Source organism: Cherax quadricarinatus, chromosome 47, assembly GCF_038502225.1.
Source record: "Cherax quadricarinatus isolate ZL_2023a chromosome 47, ASM3850222v1, whole genome shotgun sequence".
Taxonomy (NCBI): Eukaryota; Metazoa; Arthropoda; class Malacostraca; order Decapoda; family Parastacidae; genus Cherax; species Cherax quadricarinatus.
In genome coordinates this window covers 20,100,786-20,118,001 of record NC_091338.1, presented here as the reverse complement: position 1 = coordinate 20,118,001, position 17,216 = coordinate 20,100,786, and the positions used below count along the sequence as shown (strand labels likewise).

At 36.6% G+C, this 17,216-nt stretch overlaps 1 protein-coding gene across 7 annotated transcripts in view; it reads left to right on the top strand.

Moving 5' to 3' along the window:
- Positions 1–16,834, top strand: part of LOC128696499 (beta-1,3-galactosyltransferase 1) — a 59,334-nt gene extending 42,500 nt beyond the window's left edge. For all 7 annotated transcript variants that reach the window (XM_053787768.2, XM_070094753.1, XM_053787766.2 and 4 more), the window contains one exon: positions 3,803–16,834. In XM_053787768.2, the coding sequence (XP_053643743.1) occupies positions 3,803–4,815 (1,013 nt within the window). In that variant the 3' untranslated portion in view covers positions 4,816–16,834. The remainder of the gene's footprint in view (positions 1–3,802) is intronic.
- The last annotated feature ends 382 nt before the right edge of the window (positions 16,835–17,216 follow it).

Sequence of the window (17,216 nt, the reverse complement as noted above, 5' to 3'; positions counted from 1 at the left end):
AATTTGGTTGACTGGAATAATGTAATTGGCCTAAAATGGGAGTCAAAGTCGGCAAAATCGCCGATTCGTAAATATCGCTGACACATCAAAATTCGCGAGAGCATAATTTCATCAATTTTCCATCAAATTTCGTACTTTTTGTTTTATTACCTTCACAAAAAGATTCTCTACCATTTCATAAGAAAAAATAACATTTTTTTTTTGAAAATTCTTGGACACTGGTGCACCACTTCAGATTTTGGCCTTGGACCCTGAAGGGGTTAAATGTCATTTATTACGTTAATATACACATTTTCATTAATCCATCTATGATATTTTTTCAAAATTATATAATAAACACAATGCAAATCATATAAAGATGATAAAGAAACCCCACAGTAGAATAAATAAACATAAATATGAGTTGTGGTAGCCAGACGACTTGTACAAGCGACGCCATATTAGAAATAATAATAATAATCACTGAGTCTCATTAAATGTCATATATTACGTTAATATACACATTTTCATTAATCCATCCATGATATTTTTTCAAAATTATATAATAAACACGATACATAACATATGAAGATGATACATACACCCCTCAATAGAATAAATAAACATGTCGTAGCCAGATAATTTGTACAAGTGACGGCAAGAACAAAATTTTTCTTTAGTCTAACACAAGAGAAAATGTGTTACTGGGGATAACTGTAGAAAATTATTCCTTTCATGTTTTTCTTTTTTTTCCAACAAGTCGGCCGTCTCCCACCGAGGCAGGGTGACCCAAAAAAGAAAGAAAATCCCCAAAAAGAAAATACTTTCATCATCATTCAACACTTTCACCACACTCACACATTATCACTGTTTTTGCAGAGGTGCTCAGAATACAACAGTTTAGAAGCATATACGTATAAAGATACACAACATATCCCTCCAAACTGCCAATATCCCAAACCCCTCCTTTAACCCTTTGAGGGTTTCGGCCGTACTAGTACAGCTTACGACCCAGGGTTTTTGACGTACTAGTACGCCTAAATTCCAGTGCCTTCAAATCTAATGAGAGAAAGCTGGTAGGCCTACATATGAAAGAATGGGTCTATGTGGTCAGTGTGCGCAGTATAAAAAAAATCCTGCAGCACACGGTGCGTAATGAGAAAAAAAAAACTTCGACCGTGTTTTTGGAATAAAACAGCGACTTTGCACTGTATTGTCGTATGGTATTTATTGTTGTATTCTAGTTTTCTTGGTCTCATTTTATAGAATGGAAGACATATTACAGAAATTGAGGTGATTTTGACTGGTTTTACAATGAAAAGTACCTTGAAATTGAGCGCAAAGTAGCAGAAATGTTCGATTTTTATCAAAGTTCAAAAGTAAACAAATCATGCCAAGCTTCCAATACACGTCAACTGGTGAGTCTAATATTCTTTCACAAGTGCACTGATATTATTTATACCATTTCTACACTAATGCAGTAGTCTGCATAACAGTAAATCTTCTATTTTTTGTAAGAATAAAAATTCAAAGTGGAAAGCCAAAGAAATATAAGAGAGGCCTGGGGATGTGACTAACGAACAGAGAACTTGTTATTTTAGTGCCAGGAATGACTTTTTTGTTTATTCTGGACCCTATTCGGAAATTGGCATCTTTTGAAATTTGTGTAAAATTGGCAAAATTGCTAAATTCTGACCACTTTATTGGATGGTTGAAATTGATAAATGGGTGGTTTCTTATACTCATTCGATAGAAAAAATGGAGTTCTAGCAAAATAGTTATGATTTTTGTCGACTAGTACATTGAAATTGGTCGAAAATAGGGCTCAAAGTGGGCAAAATCGCCGATACGTAAACATCGTCAAGACCGCTAACTTCACGAGAGCATAATTCCGTAAGTTTTCCATAAAATTTCATACTTTTGGTGTCATTATGATCGGGAAAAGATTCTCTATCTTTTCATAAGAAAAAATAATTTTTTTTTTTTTTTGAAATTTGGCCGACCCTGAGAACAAGTTTCGGAGAGGGCCTGTTGACCCTCAAAGGGTTAAAGTGCAGGCATTGTACTTCCCATTTCCTGGATTCAAGTCCGACTATATGAAAATAACCGGTTTCCCTGAATCCCTTCACTAAATATTACCCTGCTCACACTCCAACAGATCGTCAGGTCCCAAGTATCATTCGTCTCCATTCACTCCTATCTAACACGCTTACGCACGCTTGCTGGAAGTCCAAGCCTCTCGCCCACGAAACCTCCTTTACCCCCTCTCTCCAACCCTTTCGAGGACGACCCCCTACCCCTCCTTCCTTCCCCTATAGATTTATATGCTTTCCATGTCATTCTACTTTGATCCATTCTCTCTAAATGACCAAACCACCTCAACAACCCCTCTTCTGCCCTCTGACTAATGCTTTTATTAACTCCACACCTTCTAATTTCCACACTCCGAATTTTCTGCATAATATTTACACCACACATTGCCCTTAGACAGGATATCTCCATTGCCTCCAACCGTCTTCTCGCTGCTGCATTTACCACCCAAACTTCACATCCATATAAGAGTGTTGGTACTACTATACTTTCATACATTCCCTTCTTTGCCTCCATAGATAACGTTTTTTGACTCTACATATACCTCAACGCACCACTCACCTTTTTTCCCTCATCAGTTCTATGATTAACCTCATCCTTCATAAATCCATCCGCCGACACGTCAACTCCCAAGTATCTGAAAACATTCACTTCGTCCATTCTCCTCCTCCCCAATTTGATATCCAATTTTTCTTTATCTAAATCATTTGATACCCTCATCACCTTACTCTTTTCTATGTTCACTTTCAACTTTCTACCTTTACACACATTCCCAAACTCATCCACTAACCTTTGCAATTTTTCTTTAGAATCTCCCATAAGCACAGTATCATCAGCAAAAAGTAACTGTGTCAGTTCCCATTTTGAATTTGAGTCCCCATAATTTAATCCCACCCCTCTCCCGAACACCCTAGCATTTACTTCTTTTACAACCCCATCTATAAATATATTAAACAACCATGGTGACATTACACATCCCTGTCTAAGACCTATTTTTACCGGGAAGTATTCTCCCTCTCTTCTACACACCCTAACCTGAGCCTCACTATCCTCATAAAAACTCTTAATAGCATTTAGTAACTTACCACCTATTCCATATACTTGCAACATCTGCCACATTGCTCCTCTATCCACTCTATCATATGCCTTTTCTAAATCCATAAATGCAATAAAAACTTCCCTACCTTTATCAAAATACTGTTCACATATATGCTTCAATGTAAACACTTGATCTACACATCCCCTACCCACTCTGAAGCCTCCCTGCTCATCCGCAATCCTACATTCTGTCTTGCCTCTAATTCTTTCAATTATTACCCTACCGTATACTTTTCCTGGTATACTCAGTAAACTTATTCCTCTATAATTTTTACAATCTCTTTTGTCCCCTTTCCCTTTAAATAAAGGGACTATACATGCTCTCCGCCAATCCCTAGGTACCTTCCCCTCTTTCATACATTTATTAAACAAAAGTACCAACCACTCCAACACTATATCCCCCCCCCCTGCTTTTAACATTTCTGTCATGATCCCATCAGTTCCAGCTGCTTTACCCCCTTTCATTCTACGTATTATTATTATTATTATTATTATTATTATTATTATTATTATTATTATTCCTCTAGGACAGATATGTAAAATAAACAAAAATATGTTTGCACCATAAAGTGTAAATCTGTATTTTTTGGTTCTGCTTTCTAGTTTATTTCTAATCATGTGTGAATTTTTTCAGTGCCTCCAACCTTCACATGGTCATCAAATGCTACAAGAAATTTAAATGTCTACATAAGACCAGGTCTTCTTACTGCACTTCTTCAGCCTAGTAATTTATGCAGTCAGACTCCTTTCATGCTCTTTGTAGTCCCTAGTGCCATCAATAACACTAAGGAAAGAGGAACTATCAGAGCAACTTGGGGTCAGTGGGCCAAGAGTAATACATTAAGGACCTCATCTAAAGAAGACCAAATATTTCAGAAGATCATTGGTGTCAAGGGAGGACTGGCAAACATAGCAGAGTTAAAGACTCAGCTTCCTCTGACGTCTAAACTCGTCTTCCTCTTAGGAAAAGCACGAGGGAAGACTCCCATTACCAAGACAATTCAAGCAGAAAGTCAAACATACGGAGATATTATTGTAGAGGACTTTGTAGATTCTTACACAAACTTAACTCTCAAGTCTGTTTTTATGCTCAAATGGGTTCAAAACAATTGTCCTGGAGTCAAGTTTATTATGAAGGTAGATGATGATATTTTTGTTAATGTTCCTAACCTTCATCATTCCCTCCTTAATCAAACTACTAAAGCTCCTCTCTTAACTGGCAATCTTATATGTGGTGCAAGACCAATCCATGACCAGTGGTCAAAGTGGTACACCCCCAAGTACATGTTTCGTGAAGGAAAATATCCAAATTACCTCTCTGGAACTGGTTATGTTATGTCAGCAGACTTGGTTAAACCTCTTCTAAGAATGGCACTTGCTACTCCTTACTTTCATTTGGAAGATGTTTTTTTAACTGGGATATGTGCCAGAAAAATTGGTGTAAATCCAAAGGACAACTTTGGCTTTAGCTATCAGCCTCGAGCAGTCAGTCCTTGTGTGTACAAAGAGGTAATTATGGGTCATGGAGTGATACCATCAGAGATGATAAAACTTTGGAATATGCTCAACCAGCCAAAGACTCTTGCCAAATGTCATCCAATAATTAAATCAAAACTACGTCGCCATTATCCAACAAAGTGCTCCTAGAAATGAAGTGGTTCTAATTCTAAAACAAACTCATAGAAGCTTAGAGGTGAATATAAGATTTAGTATCCTAAAAGAATTTTGCAGTATTCCTTTTTATTATTAATGCATTCTTGTTATGGAATGTTCCTTCATGGTTCATAGTAATTGTACATTTATTGAGAGCTATTTAAGTAATTGAGGAAAGTCTCAAGTTACTGATATACATATATTACAAAATTTATATTGACAGTGTAATCATTACTGAATGAGATTTAATAATTGTTCAAATACTAACCATGTCATGAAGCAAAACTTTAATGCCTAAACCCTGGATATAATGAACTTCAGTATGTTGTACTTTGGAAATACAGAACTAACCCTGCAGAGTCAGTTGTTCCTGAAACAGAAAGAGTCCATTAGTTACAGTATTGTCAGTTACAATGATGGCACAATGATCTCATCTCCATCCACCAGTCAGTGTTACCGGCCAGCTGTTCTTCCTGTCATTATATCAAGGGTTTGCTAGATTGTAATATTCATGTCAAAAAATTGCTTGAAAATTGTAAAATTCTTATTACTACTAGGTGATCATGTACTTTATGCCGGTATAGAGTGCCGTTCCCCTCATCATGCACATATAAATGCCTTGGTCCTTATTACTGTGATATGTCTTACAGCAAATAATGTGCATATATGAATAACAGTTTTGTTGAAGTTTTGTCACTGAGGACAGGTGACATATATAATATTATCTATCTGCTTCTTTTATGTCTTGTGCATTTTATAATGCCTTTCCTTTTTGTCTTATCTGATGAAATATTCTAACAGTCACTAACTGTGAAAAATGTTCTATATTATTATTTTAAATTATTTCAGCAATTGCTGTGATAAGAATCTCTGTTGCTGATATATAAAAGTTCAGACGTGATTTACATTATTCTCCAAAATTATTCATACCCCTTGATGATATGTAACCAAAATCAGATTCAACAGGACTGTGCAGGTGTTGATTCAATATTTTTTAATGCAAATTCTGTGCAGTGGTATAAATCAAAATTTGGAATAGCAAAATCATGAGTGTTGTATATCACATGAGTCAGAAGTGCAGTACAGTAGTTATATATACTGTATTTGTAAATACATAATTATACTATTTTCATATTTTTATATATATTGACACACAATACAAACATTAATACTGCTATGCCATTACTCTTCTGGTTATTAGTCTCAAAATAAGGGCAGTTACAAAATCAGGAAATTAATACTGTTTGTCAAACAGTTTGAGAGATCTCCATGCTCACCAGCAGTCAAGTTCTTGCTATTTATTATGAAAAAGGGGCTCAGAAAATTGTCTGGAAATCTCTGGAGGAAAAATAAGATACAGTGGACCCTCGACCAATGGACTAATCTAATTCACAATATTCCTTATGGGAACAAATTCGTTCAGTACTGGCACCTGAACATACTTCTGGAATGAAATAATATCGTAAACCGGGGGTCCACTGTATATCGCAGGTACACGTGGGATCAATTGAAACGGCTTGTAAACACTGGCACACTGGCTGTACATGGAGTCTTGGAGTGGCTGGGCCCACTCAGGCCCCATGGACACGTTCGGGCCACAAGTCTTTAGACGAGTATATTGCCATTGGTAGAGCCAATTTTTTGACCCCCAAAGAGCACCGTTAGTCAATTTTGGCGTTAGTCGATGCCACCATTGGTTGAGGGTCCACTACTCATTTTTAGATCTGTTAATGACTGTATAAAATATATTTATGTGAAGAAGATTCCGGTCTTGACCATAATCTTCATCATAAAGAGGCTCAAGGATAAATGAAAGGCTGCAATCCTGTCAGGTAGATGAAGAATTGTACCTAAACATGCAGTCAAAAAAGTAGGTCAGGAGACTTGCCTCTAAAGACCAAGTGACAGTTAAGGATCTGTAGAAAAACTGACATTCATTAGGGTACAATTTTTCCAAGACCATTTGATGTCATGAATCTGGTGTCCATGGCAGTGCTGTATGGAAGTAACCTCTTTCAAAAAGACTGCATAAAAGAAAAGAGAAACTCGAGTTTAGTAAAATCATTTGAATGACTGAGTCAGATGATGCTTTGTAATTGGATTAATTGAAAGTGTTGTATGCAAATCAGTGACCTAATGAAGAATACAAGTCATAACACTGTGGCTGGGACATCTTGCAGCTAAAGACCTTGGACAACATTTTTATCTATTCTGGACCATTATTAACCCTTCGACTGTCGCGGCCGTATATATACGTCTTACGAGGTACCGTGTTTGACGTATATATACTCACAAATTCTAGCGGCTTCAAATCAAGGAGAAAGCTGGTAGGCCCACATGTGAGAGAATGGGTCTTTGTGGTCAGTGTGCACCATATAAAAAAATCCTGGAGCACGCAGTGCATAATGAGAAAAAAAACTCCAACCGTTTTTTTTAATTAAAATGCTGACTCTGTGATCTATTTTCGTATAGTATTTATGGTTGTATTCTCGTTTTCTTGGTCTCATTTGATAGAATGGAAAACATATTATAGAAATAGAGGTGATTTTGATTGATTTTACTAAAAAAGAACCTGGAAATGGAGCTCAAAGTAGGGGAAATGTTTGATTTTTGCTGATGTTCAAAAGTAAACAAATGATGTCATTGTCTAATAAATGTCCAACTAGCCATTCTAATATGCAGTCATGAATGGGTTGATGTTATTTACACAATTATTACAGTATTGCAGTAGTCTGCGTGATAGTAAATCTTCTATTTTTTGTTTGAATAAAAATTCAAAATAGAAAGCAAGAGTAATATCAGAGGGGCCTGGAGACATGACTGATGAACAAAGAAAATGTTATTTTAGAGCCAGGAATGTCTGCATTGTTCATTCTGGACCTTATTTTGAAATTGTCATATTTTTTAATTTTCGTTAAATTGGCCAAATTGCAAATTTCTGACCATGTTATTGGGTAGTTGAAATTGGTAAATGGGCATTTTCTTGTACTCAATCGATAGAAAAAATGGAGTTCTAAAGAAATAGCTATGAGTTTGGTCGACTGGAACAATGGAATTAGCCGAAAATAGGGCTCAAAGTGGGCGAAATCGCCGATTTGTAAATATCGCCGAGGTCGCTAACTTCGCGAGAGCGTAATTCCGTCAGTTTTCCATCAAATTTAGTTTTTTTGGTGTCATTACAATCGGGAAAAGATTCTCTATCATTTCATAAGAAAAAATTATTTTTTTTTTTTTTAAATTTCGCGACACCAGGAGACACCTCAGGATTGGGGGTTGCGACAGTCAAGGGGTTAAACCACAATTGTTTCAATTATAACTTAAAAACAGTCCAGGACAGACCAGGATATCACCTAAGGTTTCCTCTCCAGCATGTAGGTTAGTTGTTACCATCAGTATTTAATTAGTACTAGCACATGTAGCTGAATGTTAGATGATTATCTTCCCCAACTTATAAAACCAATTCTTATTGAGAACATAGGAAGTATAATAGCTCTTGCACTGTAAATTGCATAAAAAAGGCCTGCACTTGGATGACAGCTAATAATCTAAGATACTCAGTTAAAAAGAAAAGAAAAGTAAATTTTGGGGCATACACTTGGACACAAAAAATTATTTTAACACTCATATTTAGCATATAGGTAAGGAAGTTTCAAAAACAATTGGTATACTTTTCAAAATTTGCTACACACCCCAGCTTGACTGCTCTTACTCTATATCTGACATGCACACATTTGATACTTTCGTGGGTGAAAATGTTAGGCATGTTTTCATACATATGCTGCCTTTGTTCACCTTGCAATAAATAGCTACATTCTTGAGGAGGGAAAAAGACCTCAATAGAAATAAGCCACACTAGCTTTCGTGGGTTGTTCTGAGGCAGTCCAAGTAATGCATCTTGATCACCTACACAAAAAAGAGTGTGTGTGTGTTTGTGTGTGTGCATTTATGTTTGGGGTATTGATGACAAACTACCTCCAATCAGTCATCAAACAATAAAAAGCAGACCATACCATGGGCAGGATTGAACCCACGGTCAGTGTGTCTCAAAACTCCAGACCCGCCCGTGGTATGGTTTGTTTGCAATCGTGTCATTACGATTTCATGAGTCAAATAAAAAGTAGCTTCAGCCCCAAATAAAATTTCAATTGTGAGTAGAACACAACATATTTAATATAATCTCTAGACTTAGAAAATATGCATGACAAGCACATGTTCTACCATCCACTCTACCTCTTCACGATCCTGAGCCATAAGACTGACCCTACTTAAGATGCTTCCTTGGTAACTCTAACAGAATACACAGTTACTACACCTAAAACAGTTTCCCTTTGATGTTTCTTGTGTGCAAATAAATGGGCCAAAAACCTGTTAAAATCTGCCAGTTGATTCTATCACCTGTACAGTACCAAAGTTCACAAGAAATCTCAAAGAACACTGTGCATATCGAGGTTCTTAGTTACATATACAGTATCTTCTCAAATTATATATACTGTAATTATAATTTTATCTTCAAACTTAGTCTTTTTTTCTTTTTAATAGAGCTAGTCTAACACAGTAATACACATTTTTTGTCTTGAATATTTTTTATTTTTGTTTTAATTTCCATTGGCAATATTCAAACATTAGATTAATATTACGTAAATGTCTTCAACATTTCAGCATCTCCTAATTTTAAACACTTTACCTACTTACATACATTTTAGTTCCATGGCATTTTAAACTCTGAATCAAGTTTTAACCCGTAAATGGTCCAAACTTATATATACGTTCACTACCGTACTGCCCCAACTTTTTTGAGAAAAAAAGAAACGTGTTTTAATAGGAAAAAAGAGCATATGGTACCCAGGCATCCCCAATTATTTTAATATGGCACACACTGAGTGCTCACACCCATTCTCTCATGTCTAGGTGACTCAGGCTTATCGTGGCAATGTTAAATGTATGACACATAAAACGTATACGTATATACGTTTGGGGCACTAGCTGTAAAAACGTATATATACGTTTGGACCGTTTACGGGTTATTGATATCAGTTGTCACCCAAATTTTGCTATTTTTTGCTATTAAATATGTACCCTTCAATTATCATTTGCAGTAAATTTAAATTAGGATTTACAGCTTTTCCTGTTTTTGTAACTTATTCAAGATGTATAAATGTATGTATGGAGAGGGTTGAGCAACAGCAGATATGGTAATCAAAATCTTGACTTGCATAAAGAAAATTTTGGAAAAGTGTAAAATTTGTGTACTCACAAATTTGTGCATCTTGGAAAGGAAATATTGTTACAAGAACTATAAAGAAATGCAGGAAAGTAAAGCTAAGTGTATAATCACTGCATGTAAAAGTTGGTAATATTTACCTGTCTTCTTACATCTTCATGACACAGAAAGAAGAGACCAGGAATCCTGCCAGAGTGCACAATGTTTAATAGGCTTTTCTTTGAGTCGTATGGTAGTGTGGAAGTGCCTTCCTTGATGAGCAGTCTCTGCCAACTACTAAAATATTGTGTCCTGTGGCCTGGTTGGCAATGCTCTCGCCTCACACACTGAGTGTCCGTGTTTCGTTCCCCTACACTGGTGTTCACCTAGCATCAAGTAGTGTTAGTTGACTGGTGGGGGTCGCATCCTGGGGGACAAGATTGAAGGACTTCAGAGGAAATAAGACAGTCCTCGATGATGCACTGACTACCCCTCTGGGTAAAATTCCAGATATCTTATCTTAAAGGCTACAAAAACTGCCTCCTCCATGTAATTAAGCTAAAGGAAGCTTGATCAACCACAGTACTGATTACCAAGTTACAAGTAAATGCAAGCATTGTTGATTTTACATTACATGTAGTGTATCTCTTATTGTGTTAGGCTGTTAATACAATATTAATAGTTACAATGATATTTACTTTCTCATGCATTTGTCATGAAAAATATTGACTTACCTAAATCATCTTCCTGAAGAGACTCATAATTAATACATTTCATCATGGGGTATGCAGGTAAATAAATTTGGAGGCAACTGTATATCTGAATTTTGGATGCATGATATTTTTAAAGCACCTAGTCATAGTAAATATTAATACTGTATATGAGAATATCCTAGTCGAACTAATATAGGGTTTAGTATAATATTTAGTTGTTCAATTATAATATGTGTAAAATGCAGTTTGTGCTTGCCAGATATAAGTCCGAGTAATAGCTCAGTGACTCAGTCTCATTTGTTAAGTGTTAAGGTGAGGTGCAAGAGAGGCCCTTATTCTGTGACTGTATGCCCAGTTCCTTTAATAATAAGACAAAACTTAAAATTAAATGAGTTCTTAACAGAGTTATGTAATGAATCTCAATAAAGAAATGTTTGCAAGTAATATAATTGACACAGTAAAATTTTGTTATTCTTGAGGGTGATATTCCTGTGGTTAGTACCAGCACAAGCATTCATAATCAACCTGTTTCAACCATCTTTGACTCTCCTGCAGTACTGCATACACTTTTACCTAATTCCTTCATATTTCTTAGCAAAATTAGTGAAATATAAGAAAAGAAAGAAGGAACACTGCAGCAAGCCTATGGGCTTATGCAAGGCAGGGCCAAGTTGCCCACCTGCTTATGCCACTGACCCAACCTACTCAGGTCCAGGTCACATACGCTTAAGGAAGGGGCACGGCATCAGACCTACTAGCACAAGCTAGTCATGTCCAAGTCACACCTACTCATGTATTTATCTAACCTATTTTTAAAACTACACAACGTTTTAGCTTCTATGACGGTACTTCGGAGTTTGTTCCACTCGTCCACAACTCTGTTACCAAACCAGTGCTTTCCTATATCCTTCCTGAATCTAAATTTTTCCAACTTGAAACCATTGTGCTGAGTCCTGTCTTGGCTAGATATTTTTAGCACGCTATTTACATCCCCTTTATTTATTCCTGTTTTCCATTTATACACCTCAATCACATCCCCCCCTAATTCTACATCTTTCTAGAGAGTGCAGATTCAGGGCCCTCAGTCTATCCTCATAGGGAAGATTTCTGACACACTGAATCAACTTTGTCATCCTCCTCTGTACGTTTTCCAGTACACTTATATCCATTCTGTAATGCGGTGACCAAAACTGTGCAGCATAATCTAAATGAGGACTAACCAAAGATATATAGAGTTGAAGAACAACCTGAGGACTTCTTTTATTTATGCTTCTTGATGTGAAACCAAGGATTTTGTTCGCTTTATTGCGAACAGATTGTCTTGGTTTCAGATTACTGCTAACCAAAACTTATAAATCCTTTTTGCAATCAGTAATATTAAGATCTACACTATTTAGTTTATATGTGGCATTGTAATTTTCCTGTCCAACATTTAGAACTTTACATTTGTCAATATTAAACTGTATCCGTCACTTCGACCACTGCATCAGTCTATTCAAATCTTCCTCGAGTACTCTAATGTCCTCATTAGCATTAATTTGATGGCCTATTTTGTTGTCATCAGCAAATTTGCTTATGTTGCTATTTATTCCCTCATCTATGTTTATGTAAATTGTGAACAACAAAGGGCCCAACACTGACCCCTGTGGAACACCACTTGTGACTTGCCCCACTCTGATTTTTCCCCATTTATAAGAAGAAAGAAGGAACACTGCAACAGGCCTACTGGCCCATGCGAGGCAGGTCCAAGTCTCCCACCAACTTAAGCCAGTGCCCCAACCTAGTCAGGTAAGGTTACATTCACTTAAAGGAGCACAGCATCAGACCTATTAGCACAAGCTAGTCAGGTCCAATTCGCACCCACCCACATCCACTCGTGTATTTATCTAACCTATTTTTAAAACTACACAATCTTTTAGTTTCTATGACAGTACTTCAGAGTTTGCTCCACTCATCCACAACTCTATTACCAAACCAGTGCTTTCCTATATCCTTCCTGAATCTGAATTTTTCCAACTTAAAACCATTGCTGCGAGTCCTATCTTTTCTAGATAATTTTAGCATGCTATTTACATTCCCTTTATTCCTGTTTTCCATTTATACACCTCAATCATGTCCTCCTTAATTCTACGCCTTTGTAGAGAGTGCAGATTCAGGGCCCTCAGTCTATCCTCATAGGGAAGATTTCTGATACCTGGGCTCAACTTTGTCATCCTCCTTTGTATGTTTTACAGTGCATTTATATCCATTCAGTATTATGGTGACCAGAACTGTGCAGCATAATCTAAACGAGGCCTAACCAAGGATATATAGAGTTGAACAACAACCTGAGGACTCCTATTATTTATGCTTCTTGATGTGCAGCCAAGGATTCTGTTCACTTTATTGCAAACACTTATGCAGTGTTGTCTTGGTTTTAGATTACTTCTAACCAGAACTCCCAAATCCTTTTTGCAATCAGTACTATTAAGATCTACATTATTTAGTTTGTATGTGGCATGATTATTTTCCTCTCCAATGTTTAGAACTTTGAATTTGTCTATACAGTGGAACCTCTACTTACGAGTTTAATCCATTCCGTGGCCTTGCTCGCATTTGATTTGCTCATTTGCAGAGTCAATTTTCCTCGCTTAAATTAATTGAAATGGAATTAATCTGTTCCCATGGAATTCCAGGCACAACAAAATACTCCAATAATTTCCCTGATATCAACTCTATGGCTTATTTATCTATCACAATTCATCTAATATGACATAAACCATGTAAATAACATAGAAACCTGATATATACTCTAGAATGAATAAAATGTATCATTATTTGACAGGTGGAGGCATCCACAACTGCTCCCGTATTGTTGTGGTATTCACTGACATCTAGTGACAGCCTTTTGAAGCCATCTGTTATTATAATTGTTATTATATAGTACATTATTATTATACTTGTATTATTATCATACAGTGGAACCTCAAATATCGAACTGCTCCCAACTCAACCAGTTATGTAAGTGTATTTTTGTAAGTGCTTCTATAAGTGTATTTTTAAAGGTCTGCAATGAACTAATCTAATTTACATTATTCCTGATGGGAATAAATTCATTCGGTATCGGCACTCGAACAGCCATCTGGAACGAAGAAAGTTCGATATTTGAGGTTCCACTGTATGTATTATTATTATACTTGTATTATTATACATGTATTATTATTATATGTATTATTGTTATTATTATTATTATTGCAACGCTGTATAGTCCTTGTGGCTTAGCGCTTCTTTTTGATTATAATAATAATAATAATTATTATTATTATTATTATTATTATTATTATTATTATTACAATATACATGTAAATAATTTGTAATTTTTATTCACACAAAAAATAGAAGATTTACTGTTATGCAGGATACTGCATTATTGTAATAATTGTATAAATAATGTCAACCCATTCATGACTGCATATTGGAATGGACATTTGTTTACTCTTGAACATCGAACATTTCTGCTATTTTGAGCTCAATTTCAAGGTACTTTTCGTCATGAAACCAATCAAAATCTTATGTATTTCTGTAATATATCTTCCATTCTATCAAGTGAGACCAAAAAAACAAGAATACAACCATTAAAACCATACAAAAATACTGCTAAGGGGTGGCTAACGGCTGAGAAGTGAACTCCATTATTTATGGTCCGATTTCCTTCATTTTTGGTGTATGTTAAGAAGCATCTTTCTATCATACATTGCCCAAGTTTCAATAAGATAGTCCAACAAACAGATGAGATCCAGTTTCCTAGATCAAGAGCAAGAGCCCCTCACCAGCGTCAAGGAACCTCCCTTGAGGCCCACTCACTTACGGAAATTTCGCTCGCGTATGGAAAAAAAAAAATTGACTGAGCAACTGCACATATATTTGGAAAAACTCAAACGTAGATATGCTCGCAAGTGGAGGTTCCACTGTATAAAACTGCATCTGCCACTTCTCCAACCACTGAATCAGTCCATTCAAATCTTCTTGGAGTGCTCTAATGTCCTAGTCAGAAAGAATTCGACAGCCTATTTTGGTGTCATCAGCAAACTTGCTTATGTCGCTATTTATTCCCTTATGTAGATTGTGAACAACAAGGAGCCCAACACTGACCCCTGTGGAACACCGCTCGTGATGCTTCCCCACTCTGATTTCTCTCCATTTTTGCAGACTCCCTGCGGCCTATCTGTCAACCACACCTCTATCCAGGAAAAAAATTCATCTCCTATTCCCTGTGCCTTAGGTTTTCTCAATAGCCTCTGATGTGGAACTCCATCGAAAGCCTTACTGAAACCCATATTCACAATATATTCATTAAAGGTCCACATCCCTTTATCCGAAACCCTTGGGGCCAGCAGGTTTCGAATTTCAGAATTTTTCGAATTTCAGAATGAAGGTGGGGTCTAGAGCAGCACCCCACAATCAAGCATTAACACTGCAGCAAAAACATATGAATACTGACACTAAGTAGGATAAATAAAGACTACAAATACTACTACAGTTTATTTTTAGAATAATATATTGATAAATGAAATAATGGGATAATTGTAGACCAGGAACATGATTCTCAAGACGATTGACAGACGTCATTTTTGAAGACTTCTTCAAGTGTCATCTGTGTTATTAACATAGGTTTCTGTGTAAGCAATCTCTCTCTGAGTAAATTGCCATAATCTCTTGCTCACTGATAAATGCACGTTGTTCAAGGCCAGCAATTAACTGATCACACATTTTCACCATTTCGTCTATGGGGACTTTTTCACCTGTGTTCACAATGTCATCATCATCATCACTATTATTCTCATGCTTATTTGTATTTAACATCATTTCAGCAATTTTACCATCACTCAAGGAATGTAGAACAGGTGCATCATTGTCAATGTTCAGCATTTCTTCGATGTCGGCTTCCTGTAACTTATTTACACTTTCATCCTATAAACTTTTAGTGTAAGTTACGAAGTTTAATATCATCATCATCTCGTCAGTGACATGAAATGCTTCAGAGTCTTCATATGTAGGTTCATTTACATCTAACATCATTGTAGGCCAAAGTCTGTGCCAAGCATTTGTTAATGTTGATTTATCAACATCTTTCCAAGCATTAGCAACTGCATTAACAACAGTGGTAGTTCCAACACCATATTCTTCAGTAAGATGCCACACTGACACACCACAATCAAGCTTCTGCAGTAATTCTACTTTCTGCATTTTTAATAACATCAGATGCTTCCTTTTCTTTTTGTCACTGTTACTCATAGGGGTATCTGCAGCTCTTTTTGACATTTTCACAGTGAAATAAGCAGTCAGAAAATAAAAGAGCAAAAACAAAATATCTATGAACAGCAGATGCACGTGTGAACACTACAAGTGCTGTGACACAACTTATGCCTGCCACTCTGGCTGTCAGTGCTGGGTCATGCTGCCACATGGTGGCGTTGGAATTATGTAGAGATGACTGGCACTCCACAGTCCATGAAAAAACTTCATTTTTCGGAACTTTTCGAATTTCAGAATTTCGTGTGAAGGCATGTGGACTTGTACTATGATCTACTTCCATAAATACCTTAGTGAAAAAAGTTAGTGAATTCGTAAGGTTGGAACACCCCTTCGTAAAACCATGTTGAGATTCATTAATCAATTTATGCCTTTCAAGATGGCTACAAATTGGCTCGGCAATTATTGATTCCCTAAATTTTCCCATTATGAAGATAAAGCTTATTGGTCTGTAGTTTGAAGCTAAAGATCTGTCTCCTGCTCTGTAAATAGTATTACATTTGCCATTTTCCACTTGTTTGGCACTATGCTGATGTTAGTAGATATTATTTGTTCAACCCCCCTGTTTACTCTGTTCTTTTTCTCTTCATCTACATTTGCTATTGTCTTGTCTTCAGTTACCACCTTTCTGTGTTCATGTAGCATGTCATTTTTCCCTACCCTCTTGGGAAGGTCTAACTGTTCGTGTCTGTTCTTTCCCACTGCCATGTGCAAAAGCCCAACTGCCTACGGTAGTTTCCTGCTCTCTCTTTCTTGACCACTTCCGCTCTCATTCTCATGCCATCGCAGTGTACACCGATGGTTCTAAGTCTTCTGCTGGCGTCGGATTCACAGCAGTGTTTCCGGACAGTGTCGTGCGAGGGCATTTATAATCCTTGGCTAGCATTTTTGTGGCTGAATTGTATGCCATTCTTATAGCATTTATCCATATTGCATCTATGCCTGTGTCACCATTTGTCGTCTTTTCAGACTCCCTTAGTGTTTTACAGGCTGTATGAAAATTTGATACACCTCGCCCCCTAGTTCTTCATATCCAACTTTGGTTATGCCGTATCTCTACCAAGCACAAAGATATTGTTTTTTGTTGGGTCCCTGGTCATTTTGACGTACAGGGCAATGAACAGGCAGACACTGCTGCATGGTCAGCAGTACATGACCTCCCAGTTTCATATAAGGTGTTCCATTCATGG